At 45.8% G+C, this 18,657-nt stretch overlaps 1 protein-coding gene across 2 annotated transcripts in view; it reads right to left on the bottom strand.

Annotated features, from left to right (window-relative positions):
• Positions 1 to 18,657, bottom strand: part of KDM3A (lysine demethylase 3A) — a 283,523-nt gene that overhangs the window by 141,183 nt on the left and 123,683 nt on the right. For both annotated transcript variants that reach the window (XM_078678669.1, XM_078678670.1), the window contains exons 9-11: positions 12,376 to 12,530; positions 1,997 to 2,559; positions 665 to 866 (exon numbers count right to left, since the gene is read on the bottom strand). In XM_078678669.1, the coding sequence (XP_078534795.1) occupies positions 665 to 866; positions 1,997 to 2,559; positions 12,376 to 12,530 (920 nt within the window). The remainder of the gene's footprint in view (positions 1 to 664; positions 867 to 1,996; positions 2,560 to 12,375; positions 12,531 to 18,657) is intronic.

Below are 18,657 nucleotides of genomic sequence, written 5' to 3'. Positions count from 1 at the left end.
CCTCAACACCAGTCCACTCCACTTTACACCACTGCACGCTACTCCACTGCACTCTGCAGCTCTCAATTCAATGCGGATATACTCTACGCCATTCTACATCACTCCACTGCACTCTACACCACACTGCACTCTAAGCCACTCAATGCCACAGTATGACATTCCAATACACAACATTATGCCATTCCACAAGACTATCCTATATGCCACTAACTTTTAGCCACACTGGTGAACAACATGGCTAAGACACATTGCCAAGCCAATAGCTCTTCCATTGAAGAGACCTATTGGGTTTTCCAATGCTGGTTAATGATTAGCCAATTACCACGGACTAAAATGTTAAAACAAGGTTTTTTAAATAGAAAATGAAGCATGTAGGGTGCCATAGGAGGAGGCATAGTGGGCAGTACAGCTCTGAAATGGGGGCATAAAGCAGCGCAGGTCCTACTGTGCACAGCCAGATTTGCGAATTAAGCCCTGCAGTGCAGTAACTGGAGGTTATTTAGCCTATTACACTCATTTTCAATTGTTATTCATGTACCATAAACGTGCAGTTCCATTTAAGAGAAATACGTCCAAAACCCCCACAGCACAGAATCCCAGTTCTATTACCCTTAGGAGAGCAATGTTGCTAAGGACACAATTTTTCTATACATCAACCACATACCTCCTGAAGTGAAAGAACCGACAGAAAACAGCAGAATCCTTCATTTCGTTGGTTCGTCCAAATCGGTCTAAGCGGCATTCCCGGCACTTATGCAGGTGAGGTGCAACATCATTGCAGGAGCCATCTTGCACAAACGATGCCCCACTTTCCTGCAACCTTCTAACTTTCCCAGCGTCACTTAAGACAGATTTGTGAACAGTTACTGTGAAGTGAATGAAAACAGAGCTAATGATTCTAGCGAGCTCAAGGCTAAGAAATTTAGTGTAAAATAGTAACAACTGACTGAATGAAACTTGAAGCTAAATAATCACGTAGTACAATTGTAGAAAACCTATAATCATTCATCAGTACAAACAATAAAGGTAGCTCAACGCTATTCTTGAAGATTTTGACATTAACAAAGTAGAAAGGCAGGCCGTGCCAAATACAGTTCACCAGACTACCACAAGATATGAAAAGCCAAACAAATCAAAGGACCGGCAAGGGACCAGCACCAGTTCAAACAATCACTGGCAAAGCCAATAAGTCTACATGTGATGTGGTAACATAAGCAGCGTAGGCATAGTACGGTTAGGGACGCAGAAGTGGGCCAGCAGGAGCAAAATTTAGGGGGGGGGGGCGTGGGGGGTAAAATAGTTATTTAGTCTCTCAGTACAAAGCAGGTACTTGAGTGGAGGTGTAATATTCAAGAAGTAGCCAATATTGTTAGGATTATTATACATACACAGTCAGGCTGGAAATAACAGCAAAAAAAGTACCTGGCTCAAGGAGGCATGCTCAGAGCCTGCTATGCATACTTTAAACTAAAGGTCTTACAGTTGTCAAATCGCAGACGTAAAATTATCAACCCAAGAATACTTGAAGACAGACAGTACAGCAGTGCATGACTACAGGACCTGTACTCAGAAGGTCCGAAGGAATGAGGTGATTACAGCTAAAGCCAAACGCACCTGAGCGATGAAAGCATGCTGCTAAAGCTCATTTTGTATTGCATGAAGAATGCAGAGGTATGTTAATGTAGGCATTACAGGAAAGATGTCTGGAAAGCTGCAGCAAGACTGCTAACTTTATGTTTACAAATTATTTGTCGCCTTACAGAATTCTCAAGGAAATACGCCTAAACCACTCCACCCCTTTACAAAGATTAAAAAAAAATAAACAGCAAGTTACTATGAAAGAAACAGAGCATAGATAGCATTTGAAAGAGTGTGCCCGCATTTATTAAAAAAAGGCTTGCGCAAACAAGCAAGACAGAAGGGACAAAGCTGATTACCAACACTATGTTGCAAAAATTTACCAGTCCAAATACAAAGTATAATTTGAAAGACTGACCTCTTCTAGAATTTCCAACAATACCAGCAGCCTTTTCTGCCTTTGCTGCCAATTTCTCGAGGTAAACTTTTCTTCTGTACAGGTCTTCAAAATGATGCTTCTGGTCATAGGCTGGTTTGATTTTTCGCACTGGTGGGCCGTCTTCATCTTCGGATGGGGAATCCAGTAATTTTGGCAGTTCTGGACTTTTACTAGGTGATGGTAAAGTTTGGGGAATCTCCCTTTGAAACACCAGCGGTGTAGAGAAACTGTCCTTCACTGCTGTCGTTTCAAAGCCATTACTTAAAGTATCAGTTGTTTTAATGAAGGATTCAAATAAGTTTTTTGGCTTGTTACGTTTCTCATTATTCATTCTGTCAGTCCAAGAAAGAAAACTTGGAGCGAGGGGCTGTGTACTGAAGCTTGTTGGAAATTCTTCTGGACATTTGGACTCCCCGATATCACTTGTACCAAAGGGTTTCGGTAAAAAGGCATTATTGCAAAATAGATTGGTGTCATTTTGGGTATTCGATGAAAAATTAAAGCCAAAAGGTCTTTCTTGAGACTGATTTGTATTGAAAAGGCTAAAACAGCAAGGATAGGCACATTAGTTTGGAGGTAAACAATTTGCAATTTTCACACAAACAAATCTGAGAACAGCCAATTCTCCCAATGTACAATATTGGCAACAATAAAATAAGGAAATATCTATTTGTTGTTTTCAGCCCACCTTTCCAAAAGGAAAATGCTACTTACCAGTATGCATCTGTTCTTGGCATGTAGAGCTGCAGAGTTGTACACTTAGCATTAGATCGCCACCTGGTGTTGGGCTTGGATGATTGCATTTTGTTGTCGTCTTGAAAGTCATTGTGTGTAGTCACAAGATAGGTGACTCCTCCCTTGGATGATATTACGCATGGGCATCGGCTCCATCCTTAGATTGTTTTTCGCCATGATGGGACATGATGGAGTTAGTAGAAAGAAGAAAGGATGTCCATGAGTGTAGATCTAATTAAGATAAAACTGGAACAGACAGGTTCCGGGGAGGCAGGAGGGCGTGTACAACTCTGCAGCTCTACATGCCAATAACAGATACATACTGGTAAGTAGCATTTTCCGTTCGAGGCATATGAGCTGCAGAATGTACACTTATCGATTGTGCAGCAGTGTCTCCCCTAGCGGTGGTCACCTGTGCCTGTTGCAGTAGTTTGATAGAGAGTTTTAAGGACAGTTTGTCCTACTGCAGCTTGCTGCTTGGCTTGAACATCAACACAATAGCGTTTAGTGAAGGTGTGTGATGTAGACCATGTTGCTGCCTTGCAGATATCTTCTAGGGGAATGTTTCCTAAGAAAGCCATGGATGCTCTTAGTTTGCGTGTGGAGTGCGCTCTAGGAGGAACTGTTAATGTGCGTTTTGCTTTGTGATATCATATTTGTATACATTTAACAATCCACCAATGTCGGATTCTGAAATGGGATTGCCTTTATGTGGTGGAGAGAAGGCTACAAATAGTTGCTTTGTTTTGCGAAAGGACTTGGTCCCATCTATGCAATAGAGAAGAGCTCTTTTGACATCATGTGTGTGTCAAGCTCTTTCTGCTACCGAGTCTGGGTTTTGAAAAAACACTGGTAACTCAACTGATTGGTTTAAATGAAAAGGAGTAATTATTTTAGGAAGTAATTTAGGATTAGTTCTTAGAACCACTTTGTCACGGTGTAATTGTAAGAAAGGTTCTTGTATAGTGAAAGCTTGAATCTCACTAACTCTTCTAAGAGAGGTAATGGCAACGAGGAAAGCGGTTTTCCATGTGAGAAAATGTAGTTCACAATTGTGTAAAGGTTCAAAAGGGGGTCCCATGAGCCTTGTAAGAACAATGTTTAGGTTCCACCCTCGAGAGGGTGGTAACCTAGGAGGAATAATTCTTTTTAATCCTCCCATAAAAGCTTTTATTGCTGGTACTGTAAACAACAACACTGTTTCGTAGATATGTGGCAATGGCCGCAAGATTTAAACGTATAGATGAATAAGCTAGATTACATCTTTGTAAATGGAGAAGGTAACAGATAATATTTTGGATGGAAAAATCTAAAAGGATCAATTTGATTACTATTGCAGTAAATGGCAAATGTTTTCCATTTAGCAGCATAGCAAGCTATAGTAGTAGGTCTTCTGGCTTCTTTAATGATATTCATAGTCTGGTGGCAGGTTAAGGTAACCAAATTCTAAGACTTCAGGAGCCAGATTCAGTTGACTTGGATCTAGATGCCTGAGGTCTCATGGTTCTGCGTTAGCATCGATGGTGTGAGACAGTTTTTGGTGTGGAACTAGAGAGACTTCTAGCAGTGTGGTGAACCACGGTTGGCGTGCCCATGTGGGAGCTACCAGGATCAGTTCGAGAGACTGTTTGAGCTTGCGTACCACTAGTGGTATTAGTGGGGTTGGCGGAAAAGCGTACGCAAATCTGCCTGACCAGTTAATCCATATCGTATTGCCCTTGGACAACGGGTGTGGAAACCCTGGCAGCGAAGGTTGGGCATTTTGCGTTTTCGTGTGTGGCAAACAGGTCTATGTCTCGATGACCCCACTTGTGAAAGAAGGGTTGAAGAACTTGCAGATGTAGTTCCCATTCATGAATCTGTTGCGTTTGTCGACTTAACAGATCAGCTTTTTGATTGTGAACTCCTGGAAGGTGTTCTGCAAGCAGATATATCTTTTGTGGAATGACCCATCTCCAAATGTTTTGTGCGAGCTGGGACAGTTGCAGGGAATGTGTGCCTCCTTGTTTCTGTATGTAGTTCATGGCTGTCATGGTGTCCGTCCAGATTAAACCAGCTTTGTTCTGTATGTATACTTGGAAGGACTATACTGCCAGGAAAATCGCCAGCAACTCTAGGTGATTGATGTGAAGCACTGTTGACGTGGGTGAAGGGACGACCGTGACACTGGCTGTAGGGTTTAACCCCTTCCACACTCATGACGAGCTGGGCTCGTCATGCAGTAGCCTCCCAGCACGCTCATGACGAGCCCAGCTCGTCATGAATAATGGGTTTTTGCATATTCCAGCACAGGGCTGGAACTCATCGAGCATCGATGTGGTTAAGGAAGGTTTTATTTTTAATCCTCTCAAAGGGCTGTGGACAAACGTCTTTCTAGTCCTGAAAGTTAGTCTCTCCCGGGCGAATGCACTGGGGTCCGTGGCGCTGCTCGTCTGAGGGTCCGGCTTGGGTAGCTGGTTCTTCTCCTCGGGCACCAGGGGTCTGTGTCAGCCACACTCCTCCCTCGGGAGTGTGGCACGGCGATCCGCAGGGTCGTTGGCCTCCAGGCTCTCCTCGTGGTTCTGCTTCGTCTTGGGCTTCTCCGATGCTCCGGGTTCCGTCTGCTCTCACGTCTCGATACTCCGTCTCCGCTGGTTCCGCCTCCCTCCTTGGGGTGTCTCCACACCCGGTATACCGGACTTCCTCTCTTTTGACCAATGCGGTCTCCGTGACGTCATGAGGGGCCGGGACTTCCCCCTCATATGGTGACGCCCACTTAAAGGGCACATCGTCCTCGCGCTCGCCGTCAGAGGCATATCCGTGTTCCCACTCGGGGCTCTGTGGAGAAGCCGGAAACGAGACATCAGTATGGGGCGGACGCCACCATTCCCGTCGGGTAAGGACGCCGTCCTTACATTCCTCCCCCCCTGGATTCTCCCGATCGGGGAGCATAGGCATCCTGGAGAGGAAATCGGCATTCCCATTGTCTGCACCCTTCCGATGTACAACCTTGAAGGCAAAGGGTTGCAGGAATAGAAACCACCGTAAGATCCTAGCATTCTGGGTTCGGTTCCTTTGCATCCACTGTAGGGGTGCGTGGTCTGAGTACAGGACAAAAGATTTCCCTTCTAAGTAATACCGTAGTTTGTCAATAGCCCACCGGATGGCCAGGCACTCTTTTTCTACCGTGGGGTATTTCTGTTCCCTGGGGTGGAGTTTTCTGCTGACATAGAGTATGGGATGTTCCGCCCCGTCATCCCCCTCCTGGGACAGTACAGCCCCAATGCCAGTGTCGGAGGCATCAGTGGCCAGGGAAAAGGATTTCTCAAAATTCGGCGGTAAGAGCACCGGGCTTGTGGTGAGGGCTGTCTTTAGGGTCTGGAACGCTTTGAGGGCTGCTTCCGATGGAGGAGTTGGCAGAGCGTTCTTTACGTGTTTCTGCAGGAGGTCTGTCAAGGGACTTGAAAGGACTGCAAAGTTCTTGATGAATCTCCTATAGTACCCTATGAGGCCCAAAAAGGCACGCAACTCCCTTTTTGTGGCCGGAAAAGGAGTACCAGTTATGGCTTTGATTTTTTCCTCCTGTGGGGCTATGACTCCCTCGCCCAGCATGAACCCCAAGTACTTCACCTTTGGAAACGCGGCTCTTGATTTTCTTGCATTCACATGGAGACCGGCTGCCCGTAAAGCGGTCAAGACTTTGGATACGTGTACCAGATGGTCTTTCCATGATGTACTGAAGATGACTATATCATCCAAGTACACCGAACTGTAGGTGGTGTGGCTGGCCAGTACCCTGTTCATTAGCCGCTGAAAGGTAGCAGGGGCTCCATGGAGGCCAAACGGTAAGACAGTGAATTCATAGAGCCCGTCTTCGGTAGCAAAGGCCGTTTTGTGGCGATCTTCCTCCTTGAGGGGCACCTGCCAATACCCCTTGGTCAGGTCCAGGGTGGTGATGTAATGTGCATCCCCTATCCTCTCTATTAGTTCATCCACCCGTGGTATTGGAAAGGCGTCAAACGACGACACAGCGTTAAGGGCCCTGAAGTCCATACAAAAACGGGTAGACCCGTCGGGTTTGGGGACCATGACTATGGGGGAGGACCAACTGCTCTGGGAAGGTCTTATCACCCCGAGTCGAAGCATGTCCTGCACCTCCCTCTTCACGTCTGCCCTTTTCGCAGCTGGGATGCGGTATGGTCTTTGTTTTATTACCTGCCCCGCTTTGGTGTGTATTCGATGCTCTGCCATATGGGTACACCCAGGGGTGTCCGAAAAGATAGGGGAAAAGGGCAGTAGAGTTGACAGCAGCTCTCCTCGTTCCGCCTCCGATAAGTCTGGGTTCACTGGTAGTTGTTCCAGGGTAGACCCGCTCCTGTCTTCAGGAAAGGTCATGTTAGCCGGACGGGGATGCGGCCCAATCCATTTTTTAAGGAGATTAATGTGGAAAGTTTGTCTCCTGTTCTGGGTCATTTGTAGGCCGTAGGTGGTACGCCCGTAGGTTTCTACTACTTTATAGGGACCTTTCCACTCACTCCGAAACTTTTGGGTGGATGACGGTAGCAGTACCAGAGCCCAGTCTCCCTTTTCTAGGGTCCTCCATTTTTTTCCTTTGTCATAGTGCCGTTTTAAAATTTAGTAGGAAGGCGTCGGGATCTTCACCGTTCACATATTTTTGTAAGGCGACCCCTGATGGGTGTGGGCCTATGGGTCTTCTATCCAGCGTAGACGATGAAACGGGTGTTTGTATAACCTTGTGGATAGTGTCCAGTTGTTGTGCCATAGACGTTCTGAACAAGTCCCGGTCAGCATCAGCTGTGCTTACTTGCTGACCAATAGCCCACTCAAGTTTTTGTTGTCCATCAATGAGCGTTTGAATCACTTGTTCCATTGCCATGGTCGTTTTGGGAGGGGAGGATCCCACTTCTGACACCAGTGTTGACGTGGGTGAAGGGACGACCGTGACACTGGCTGTAGGGTTTAAGGAGGTTTTATTTTTAATCCTCTCAAAGGGCTGTGGACAAACGTCTTTCTAGTCCTGAAAGTTAGTCTCTCCCGGGCGAATGCACTGGGGTCCGTGGCGCTGCTCGTCTGAGGGTCCGGCTTGGGTAGCTGGTTCTTCTCCTCGGGCACCAGGGGTCTGTGTCAGCCACACTCCTCCCTCGGGAGTGTGGCACGGCGATCCGCAGGGTCGTTGGCCTCCAGGCTCTCCTCGTGGTTCTGCTTCGTCTTGGGCTTCTCCGATGCTCCGGGTTCCGTCTGCTCTCACGTCTCGATACTCCGTCTCTGCTGGTTCCGCCTCCCTCCTTGGGGTGTCTCCACACCCGGTATACCGGACTTCCTCTCTTTTGACCAATGCGGTCTCCGTGACGTCATGAGGGGCCGGGACTTCCCCCTCATATGGTGACGCCCACTTAAAGGGCACATCGTCCTCGCGCTCGCCGTCAGAGGCATATCCGTGTTCCCACTCGGGGCTCTGTGGAGAAGCCGGAAACGAGACATCAGTATGGGGCGGACGCCACCATTCCCGTCGGGTAAGGACGCCGTCCTTACAAGCACCTTTTGTTGAGCAGTCCATCTTCCCTGAGTTGTGTGGTGGAGCAGATGTGCTCCCCATCCTGTCAGGGATGCGTCTGTTGTCAGTACTATTTGTGGAACATGCTCGAGGAACGGCCGCCCTCTGGACAAGTTTTTGGTGTTCCACCACTGCAGAGAGCAATGTGTGCGGCTGTCCACCAACACCAGGTCGGTCAGTTGTCCTTGTGCCTGAATCCACTGATGTGCTAGACACTCCTGGAATGGACGTATTTCCAGTTTTGCATATGCTACAATAAAACTGCAAGATGCCATCATGCCTATTAGTTGCATGAACACTCTGGCTGGGAGAGTGTGTTGGTTTTGAAACCTTGTGACTAAGGCTTGAATGCTCTGTATCCTGGCTGGACTGGGATAAGCTAGAGCTGTATTGGTGTTTATGGTAGCCCCTAGGTATTGATGTACATGAGAGGGCTGTAGATGTGACTTGGTGTGGTTTATTGTAAACCCCAAGTTGTGCAGTGTCTGAATTGTGTGAGATGTGTGTTGAACACACTGGTTGAATGACTTGGCCTTTATGAGCCAATCGTCTAAGTATGGGAAGACATGGATATGTTGTCTTCTGAGATGTGCTGCTACTACTGATAGTGTTATCCTTCTAGCACAAACCTGAGATACTTCCTGTGAGAAGGATGTATGGGAATGTGAAAGTAGGCGTCTTTGAGGTCTAGTGCAGTGAGGAAATCGCCTTGTTGCAATAATCGGAGCACTTGTAAAGTGATCATGTGGAAATGATCTGAGTGTACATACAAATTGAGAGGCCTCAAATATAGAATTGAATTGGTCTTAGTGTCCCATCCTTTTTGGGAGTTAGGAAGGAGAGGGAGTAGACCCCTGCTCCTTAATGTTGCAATTGAACTAGCTCTATTGCATCTTTTCGTAGCAATGAGAGAACCTCCTGTTGGAGCAGCATTAGATGTTCTGTGGATATTGGACGATGTCTGGGTAGCATATTTGGAGGGGTAGCTGTAAGCTCTAGGCAGTAACCATACTGGATAATTGTCTTACCCACTTGTCTACTGTGATGGAATTCCAGACAGGTAGGAACTGTGTTAATCTCCCCCCTACAGGAGTGGTATGCAGTTGGGGGAGCTGAAGGAAGTCACTGTTTAGTAGTGGAAGAGGATCGATTCTTGTAACCTCGACCTCTTCTCTTATTATTACCTCTGTAGCCCCCTCTAAAGTATCCTTTATTAGAGGATGCTTGTGTATTAGTTTTAAAGGAAGCTGAATTGTCTGCTCCAGCTTGTTTGGAGCCTCCTCTGTAAAAGGAGCGACGAAAGGAGCCTCTTGCTTGGGTTGACTGCAAAGCTCCCATAGGACTTGGCTGTGTCATTGTCTTTTTTCATTTTTTCAAGAGCTGTGTCTACTTCTGGACCAAACAACTGGTGTTGGGTGAATGGTTGATTTCAGATTGTAGTCTGCACCTCTTGCTTAAATCCTGAAATGCGTAGCCGTCTAAGAAGGACACTGGTGTTTTATTGCCCTGGATGCAGTGTCTGCTACATCTAGCGCACATTTAATGGAGGCGTTCGATATAAGCATACCCTCTTGTATGAGGTCATCTGCATGTGCCTTATATTGATCAGGTAGATGTTGCAAGAGCTTCTCTAGCTGATCATAGTGAGCCCTGTCATATCTTGCGAGGAGGGCCTGTGTGTTAGCAATGCGCCATGCATTACTAGCTTGGGCAGCTATTCTTTTCTCTGAAGCATCTATGATTTTGGATTCTTTATCAGGAGGTGGTGCTTCTCCTAATGTTTGTGAATTTGCTCTTTTCCTAGCGTTTGAAACTACTAGGGAGTCTAAGGGTAGCTGTCCTTTAATGGAAGCAGGATCCCCAGGAGCTGTTCTGTACTTATCTTCTATGCTTAGGTTTATGATTCTAGCCCGTACAGGATCTTTAAACACTTCTGGGGCATGTTTAATAACTCCTTTAATAATTGGCAGTATTTGCACAGATTTTTGAGAATGTTCAAAGGTGTCTAGTAAAAAGTCCTCTTCTGCCTCATCTGAATGCATGGTGACATTGTGATAGATGGCAGCCCTATTAATCAAGTGTCCAAACCCAATATTGTCTTCTGGAGGAGAAGGTTTAGATGGATATATATATGTGGGTCAGGAATATCTGGTATATCCTGTGGGTTTGGATACTCCCAGTCTGATGAACCTGTTGGGTAGGGAAAAGGGTCATCTGGGTCTTTCCCTCCCCCCCCATGCCATACTGATCACCATCAGCATCATGAGGAGATGTATGTTGTGGAGAATGAAGAGGAGAATTTTGAGGTGAAATGTGAAATGTTTAAAGGGAGAGGGACATACAGGAGAAGAAGGGTGCATAGGAGATGTGGAGGAGTCCTTCTTGATAGGCACTGGAGGTGTAGGTGCTGTATCGGACTGCCTCTTCCTGTGTGGTGTGGTGGAAACATGTCCTGTTTCTGGATCTATGCATTTCCTCTTTTGCAAAGGATCAGGTCTAAAAAGTTCTTCTTCAGAAATTGCTTTCGGCGCAGATTTTTAAGCTCCGGGCCTGGTTTCTGCTTGCCGTTCGCCTAAGGAGTTGTTGTATAGTCCTGTGGCGTACTTTTTGGCACCAAAGTTATTGTTTTCGGAGTCAAGACCTGGTTCGAGGGCTTGGAGGCATCGGAAACAGGTTTTGTGAGTTTCGGCACCGAAGATTTTGGGGTGGAAGCAGGTTTCATTGGTTTCGGTGCCGTATTGTCTTTAGGAGTCAACGGTTTCTGGGTCTTTTTCAGAACCGGGACTTCTTTCGGTTCAGAGGGAGCTGGTCGTATCGGCACGTGCGGTTTGCTTGGTATGGAGCTACAGGAAGGCTTTAATATTTTCTTCGGAGCCGGGCTCGATGGCGGGGCTTTTGAAGCAATGTCTCGGTCTTGACTGGGCCCCGAAGGTGGAGTTTTGACCTTAGTCTTTGGTTTAGGTGTTGGGGCTGGGGTAGGGGTAGGGGCAGTCGTACTCACGCGTTGACCTGATGGTATGGAGTCATCGGAGTAGTCTGCCTCAGATACGATCTGGAGCTTATCGGAATCTTCCTCGGGGACACATGGACCTTCGTTGAAGATATCCACTGGTTCCAGAGCGGATCTCTGCATGTCGTGTCAACAGGCCCTCCGATCTAGATTGGTCTTCTTAAATCAAAAGGACGCACAAGCTGTGCAGCTCGACTCTTCGTGTTCAGGTGATAAACACAGGTTACACACCTCGTGATGGTTGCTGTGTGGAAATTTTGCTCCACATCTGGGGCATCTTTTGAATGGTGTCCTTTCCATGAGGTGTAGGCCTCATCACATGGGTAGGCCAGACAGCCCGCGTCGACGACCAGAATCGAAGTGATGAGGTTGAGTCTATGTATATTGAAGTTAAAGTTTGTTTTAGAAAGTTTTGCGCGTCAAAGTCTTTGAAAAGAAGATTTTCGAACCCAGTGGCGGAAAAAAACAATCTAAGGATGGAGCCGATGCCCATGCGCACTATCGTCCAAGGGAGGAGTCACCTATCTCGTGACTACAAAGACTTCTTCCAAAACGACAACAACATGCAATCATCCGAGCCCAACACCAGGTAGCGATCTAATGCTAAGTGTACAATCTGCAGCTCATATGCCTCGAACAAAGTACTTTCCAAACATATCTAAAATACATAGGAACATGTACCTATACATTAGTACCAGGGCCAGGATTAATACTAAAGGAGCAACTGCAGTACAAATTGATGAGCTCCCCCACCCCCATTTCACCCAATCTAGTGGCTGTGAAAAGTAACTGCTGTCAACATACCGAGAACACCATGGACAACCTGACAACCTGGGCTTTTTACGAGATCTACGCCCCACCCCAGCCAAGCCATAATTTCTGTTGACTAAGCATGGCAAACGAGGGTTGCCTGAACTCCTCCTAAGCCCTGGCAAAAGGTTCTATGCAAATTAATTTTTAAAACTCAACAACTTTCAAGCTAGACTAGGTTAACCGAAAGTAGGGATTGCAAGTCAATTAAAGGGAAAAAACATTGAAGCACAGATCGTTAGGGCCTACCCAAAAGAACAAGGGGCGCTGAAACTCGGAGGGGAATTTGCTGGTGGGGGTGTATCCTGTTTCCGGTCTTTACTCGCAGGAGTTGCTGCTGTGCATCCTAAGAGCGCTTCTCCAAATACTGGAACATGTTGTGCAGGTTGTAGAATTGGAGGTGCCTGAAGAAAACCAGATTTAAAATATCAACTGCTACCCAAGATATATCAATAGCGCCCATTGAATTGAGAAATCAAATGGCAAACTATGCAATACTTTTATTAGAGGAGGGTAATCAATTTAGCACACTATACATTAGTAACTGGCCATCCAGTTAACAGTGTCACAATAGACCCCGAGTCCCAGCAGACATAAAACACTCTAGAATGACCATTATCTGCAAATGTTAAAAGATTAAGCATTGAGCAAAGAAGCCCATGTGATGTTAGGACAATGAATCTGAATGGAAGCTGGTGCACGAGACAGATGAGCAGCAGTAAAATAGCAGCAAGTCAACAGGTTACACAAGAAGATGTGTATGCCGCTTTATTTATACATGTTCTGCTCCAGCTGCTGCAGCTAGATGTGGAGTCTTGTCCACGCACAAGCTATAAACTATACACAGACATGGTTGGATACTAGTGGACTGTTTAAAGTTGGGCGAAGATGAAAAGGGAGGCCAAGAGCAAACAATGATCGAGTTCATAAATTGTTGATTTTTAAATTTGCCAGGAAGCACAGTTGCGAACTCAGTTTATAAATCATTTCCCACATTTATAACTTTACTTTGGTACGTCGTATCATGCACAACTCACTCCCAGAAGATTATTTCAGCACCGCACTGTGCAGGCATGGGAAGGACTGTCTAGAATATGGGTACTCACAAACATATTTCCGGGGGCCACAAAATTTAGTCTATGGTGTGACCGGGGGCCCTAATAATGCCAGCGGGGGGTGTAAAGTGGGTGTAGGGGAAGCAAAGCATGTATCTCTAGTGGCGGTCTTAATAAATTAAGGTGTTGCTAAACTTAAGGTCCTGGTTACTTCCTTTCCCTAACTGCAATTAACCTTTAAATAAGGATTTGTGTATATTTAACTTTTTTTTCATGTTAGTGCGGAGTCGAGTATACGGCAGCCCAGTGCTGCTGCTGCTGCCCAGGGGGCCACAGGTAAACTATCACTGGTCTAGATCAACCAAGTTATACGCATCTCCTTAAAACTCCTGTAGTTGCGGCAGGTACGAATGTGGAAATTAAGGTTGTTCCAATGATATGGGGCAAGTTATGAAAAAGCTCTGCCACGAAATCTGTCAGTCCGAAAAATGTGGAGTCTGCAGAAAAGCATTACTAGAAGATCTTAGCTGACTGGATGGCAGATAGTTCAGTTTTGAACGTAGGTACTTGGGCTGAGGTTGATCTAGAGCCTTCGGTGTCAAGCAACAGATTTTAAAAATTGCCAATTTTTTTTATGGGCAGCCAGTGCAAGTCTTTTAGAATGGGAGCTAAAGGTGACCGAGCTGGCAGATTATAACGGAACCGGGCAGCAGTATTCTAAACAACCTGTAGTTTAGCCAGCAAGACGTCATTAGCTGCGACCAGCAATGCATTCCCGCCATCCAGGCAGCTAATTCTAAGTGCCTGGAGCAGGGTTTTCCTGGAGGTAGATGGTAACCAAGGAAAAACATTTTAGCAGTCTCATTGCGGCGAACCAGGTGCCACATGAATCATTGACCTGGTCGCTCATAGATCCTTCACATCAGCACAGGGACAGCAGTGCTTAATCCAATCACAACAGTAAGGCTTGCATTATGTTGGGGTATGGCCATGTAAAAGGTGGGCTTTTAGCCAGGGGAGGCAACTTATATATGCTTCATCATTATGCAAGGGTACCATCTCCACGCTCATTAATTCCAACACACCCATTCATTGAGAGACATGCATATACTAAACAGACAAAATAGTACTGTTGAGCTGTACTGCATACTGGTTTGTGAGCACGTTCTAAATATGAAAAACATTTTATAAACTGAGTGTGCTACTGGGTTTTCTGACGGATTAACAAATCAATGGTTGGTGAACTTGATCATGGTTTGCTCTTGCGTTCCCCTGGCGTATGGTGGTTTTCCACAGTTTTCAGTAGACAACAATAAAAGGTGTGCATTACTAACATTTCATGACCACCATTATGAAATTTTCTAGGCATGTGCAGGTTATGAGTGAACACAGCAGATTCTTGTACGAGTTCTTCCTAAGCATGACAAGATGGAAGAAATTAAGTTACTTACCTGTAACTTTGGTTCCCCAGTATTGGTAACTTTCAAACATTACAAACAACAAGAAAATTTAATTAGGGTCAGAGGCCAAAGTTTAGAGACAACTGGAATACGTAGCCCCTAAACTAACTTGTATACACAAAATATACTCCAGCGTAGTATATTTTGTGTATACAACTTTCAAAGATTCCCATGCTTTTGTATCATTCCCAGTCGTCGGAATGGGAGTCTCGGTAACAAAAATACCATAGCAGTAGGTACAAAAGAGAAAGAAAAAAGGCCTAGGCCTCATTCCCTTTTGTAGCATATCACCCTTTCTTTTGTAAAAGAGACCAAACTTAGGCATCAGCCAATCAGAAGTGCCTCACTCCATAGAACCCTCCTGAAGGAACCTCAGAGCCTCAGATTTTCGTAGCCGTTGTGTAACAGTCACCATATCTGCTGTGGGCTGAGCTTTCCTCGGGGAGGTAGGTGGGCGCATGGGAATCTATGAAAGTTACCAATACTGGGGAACCAAAGTTACAGGTATGTAACTTGTTTTCTTGCCCCAGTATTGGAACTTTCATAGATTCCCATGCTTTTGTATCAGAGTAGCAAGCAGTTAGCAATAAAAACACATTTTGTGTAATAAATACATTGTAATAGCCAACATGACAAAGATACAAAATGTGCAAAATAACGGAAGGTGGGATAGAAAGGAAAGCTCACCAATTATTGGAACAGGTTCCTCAGGACAGCCTGGCCCACTGCCGCATCCTCTTGCTGTAAGGATTCCAAGCAGTAATGCTTAGTAAAGGTGTGGACGCTGCTACAGGTAGCAGCTCTGCAAATGTCCTTAATCTGCACCCCCGCAAAGAGGGCTGTTGAAGAAGCCACTGATCTTGTGGAATGTGCCTGAACCCTGCCAGACAGTGGTATCCCTGCGGTTTCCTTTAAAAGAGCAATGGAAGGACGCAAGTGATGCGCAAACGCTCCAGGAGAGGGACAACCCCGAAGAGGAGGAAGACTAAAGCAGCTGATCAATTAAGTAGTAAGCAAATGGTTGAAAATTAAGCCAACTAATGGTAAGCAATTGGGAGGGTGGGGGTGGGGGGGGAGGTGTTGGGGTTTTGTTGCGAAGTCCAAAACAAAAGTTCTTGTGAAAACATCAGATCAATCAATCATATAATTTATAAAGAGCACTACTCCCCTGTGAGGGTCTCAAGGCGCTGGGGTGGTGAATGCTGTTACTGCTCAAAAAGCCAGGTCTTGAGGAGTTTTCTGAAGGTCAGCAGGTCTTGGGTCTGCCGTAGGTGGATGGGGAGGGTGTTCCAGGTCTTGGCGACGAGGTGGGAGAATGATCTGCCGCCGGAGGTCGCTGTTCGGAAGCGGGGGACTGCGGCGAGGGCGAGGTCGGCGGAGTGGAGCTGGGGTTGGGGTTGTTGAAGCAATGTCTTCTGTTGAGGTACGTTGGTCCGGTGTTGTGGAGTGCCGGCGGACGATCTGTGTCTGCCAGAGAGGCAGGAGGTGGTCCAGTCCAGGGCCTTCTCTTGGATGCCAGCGTTGTGGAGCCGTGTTTGTAGTGTGTGGTGGCAGACAGTGTCGAAGGCGGCTGACCGGTCCAGGAGGATGAGGGCCGTCATTTCTCTGTTGCCCAGCAGGGACTTGATGTCATCGGTGGCGGCGATGAGGGCAGTCTAGGTGCTGTGGTTGCCACGGAACCTGGACTGGGAAGGGTCCAGGATGTCGTTCTCCTAGAGGTAGTGGGTCAGTTGAAGAAGTATTGTATGGTGTACTACAATATGATTAATTTGCAAAAATCTATTTGGACCTCATATACACTAAAAGTACACTGTCTATATACCATGTTCTTTCAGTGCAGAAAGCAAGCAATAATAGAAGCAAAACATTCCATAAACACCGGAAAAACACTGTTTTTAGTGGTGCGAAAATGTGTAACCACTGATAACTGTTTTTTAAGATATTGAAACCACTAAAAAAAAAACACACCAGAATTTACCAAAAATAGAAACTGAAAACAGGAAAGCCTAATAATAATGCTCTTGGTATTCGTAGTCATCATCATCATCATCATCATAATCATCTTGACACTTGATGTTTAGCTCCGAAGGATGGTGAGCTGTGCCAAATGGTCCCTCATCGTCCTCATCCTCATCGTCAACATAAGTTTCCAAAAGGTGAGACGGCAAAAGTGTAGATATTTTACTGTAATCTTGTCTTTGAAAAGTCTAAAGTTGAAAAGATGCAGATGTTATTGTTGCGATCTGAGATTACGCTAGTAAACTAGTTGTCCATGGGCTCTTTGTCGTCGACGGGCTCTTGGTCATCGATGGGCTGTACGCCGATGGGATCTTCGTTGATACAGTGGTCACCGATGGCATACTCGGGGCAGACGTAGACTACAGACTTCACAGACAACAGCACCTTCGACTACAGTGCAGGCTTCGTCGACGGGCTCAATGTCGATGCGGTCATTAACGGAGACTTCGTCGATGACTTCCTCGTCAACAAGTCTTCCTGGACAGACTTCTTAGAAGGGATAGAAATCTTAGTAGACAACATAGGCGAAGTTATGGCAGTCTTCGAGACAGTGACAGTCGACAATGAGGCAGAAGAAGTCACAATAATTAAGACGGCGGAGCCAAAGTGAGAGATTTAAATTGGATTTTACTCCCGGTTTTAGAAGTAGACAGCCTCTTAGATTCCTTGACCGAGGTAGAGGGTGGAGACCGCGTTGACCCAGAGGAACATTTAGGTGACCTCTGTGAAGGGTCAGATACATCATGGGAAGTTTTTTGATGTTTTCTTCCCTCACTTGAAGAGCTGTCATGGGATCAAGCTCTTTTGCTAGAAGTTGAGTCCCGGTCATCCTCCTCGGCCGAGGAAGATTTAAGCTATAAAAGCTGCCTTGCCTCTCTATCCCTAAAAGTCTTAGTAGGGAAAGTACGGCAAATCCTACAATCCTTCGCAACATGCTTAGGATAAAGGCAGTAAATGCAGTCCTTATGCGGGTTATCAACATGGACCTTCATCTCACAGATCCTGCAGGGTTTAAAGAGAGCTTTCTTATCAGACATCCTGAAGAGATTAAGTGCAGAACTGAGTAGGCACTCTGGGAGACTCCCTTCCACACGACGAGCGGTGAAAATCTGAGGAGAACTGGCTCTGCTGGGAGTGTTCTAGAGGGTGCTGGTAGCGGATTGGTTGGAGAAAACCTTTGGTTCTTTTACTATAATGATGTAGATAGGCTTCTAAGATTTAGGCCTGTGGCCTTTTTCTTTTAGCCTACCACCAGTATTTACTTACAGCACTACTTTTGTAATTTACCGTGGGACTCCAGCCTCGGCGACGGGGAATGATTCAGGCATGTGAATCTATGAAAGATACCCCAATACTGGATAAGGAAGATGAAAGGCTTCGAAATTATGTGTACTGCCTATTAAAACACACACTAAATTTTGTTCTGATTCTACATCCAGTATACTACATTAGTATCATATTTCATCATGTGACTAGTGTTCTGACTCGGACCTGACCGCCTCCCCACCTCCAGATAGAAAATGCAAATAAATGTAAAATTGTCGAGGGTCCATACAATTGTTGGCATACAATCATTGGCAATTTACATTATGAATTCTAGACCATTAATATTCAAGGAATAGCATTTCACAATCTACACTTTGACACGAGCATAGAACATTCTTTAGTAAAAATGTAAGTATATTTATTGAAAACGCAGTGTTGAGAGGTGGTTCATTACCGCAAGTTAAGCTTTTTGAAACCACCAACTAAAATGCTAAGGTATTTCAATTAAACAAAACATTGTCAGCATGCCTCCACAACCTCATCAGCAATTCAAACCTACTTCCTTCACCGCTCTATTTCTCTGCAGTCTTCCCAGTACCACTGGAGTCGGCCTACACATCATTGATAACGCATTTGCACTTACAACAGAGCATTCACAGTAAGCAAGTTGGAACTCCTTTACAGCGGGCACGATTTTGATGCATTACAATTGAACACAATTCAGCTCTAGC

Source organism: Lissotriton helveticus, chromosome 2_2 (genome assembly GCF_964261635.1).
Source record: "Lissotriton helveticus chromosome 2_2, aLisHel1.1, whole genome shotgun sequence".
In the NCBI taxonomy this organism is placed as follows: Eukaryota; Metazoa; Chordata; class Amphibia; order Caudata; family Salamandridae; genus Lissotriton; species Lissotriton helveticus.
Note: the sequence above shows the minus strand (reverse complement) of the source record. Positions and strands in the feature narration are given on the sequence as shown.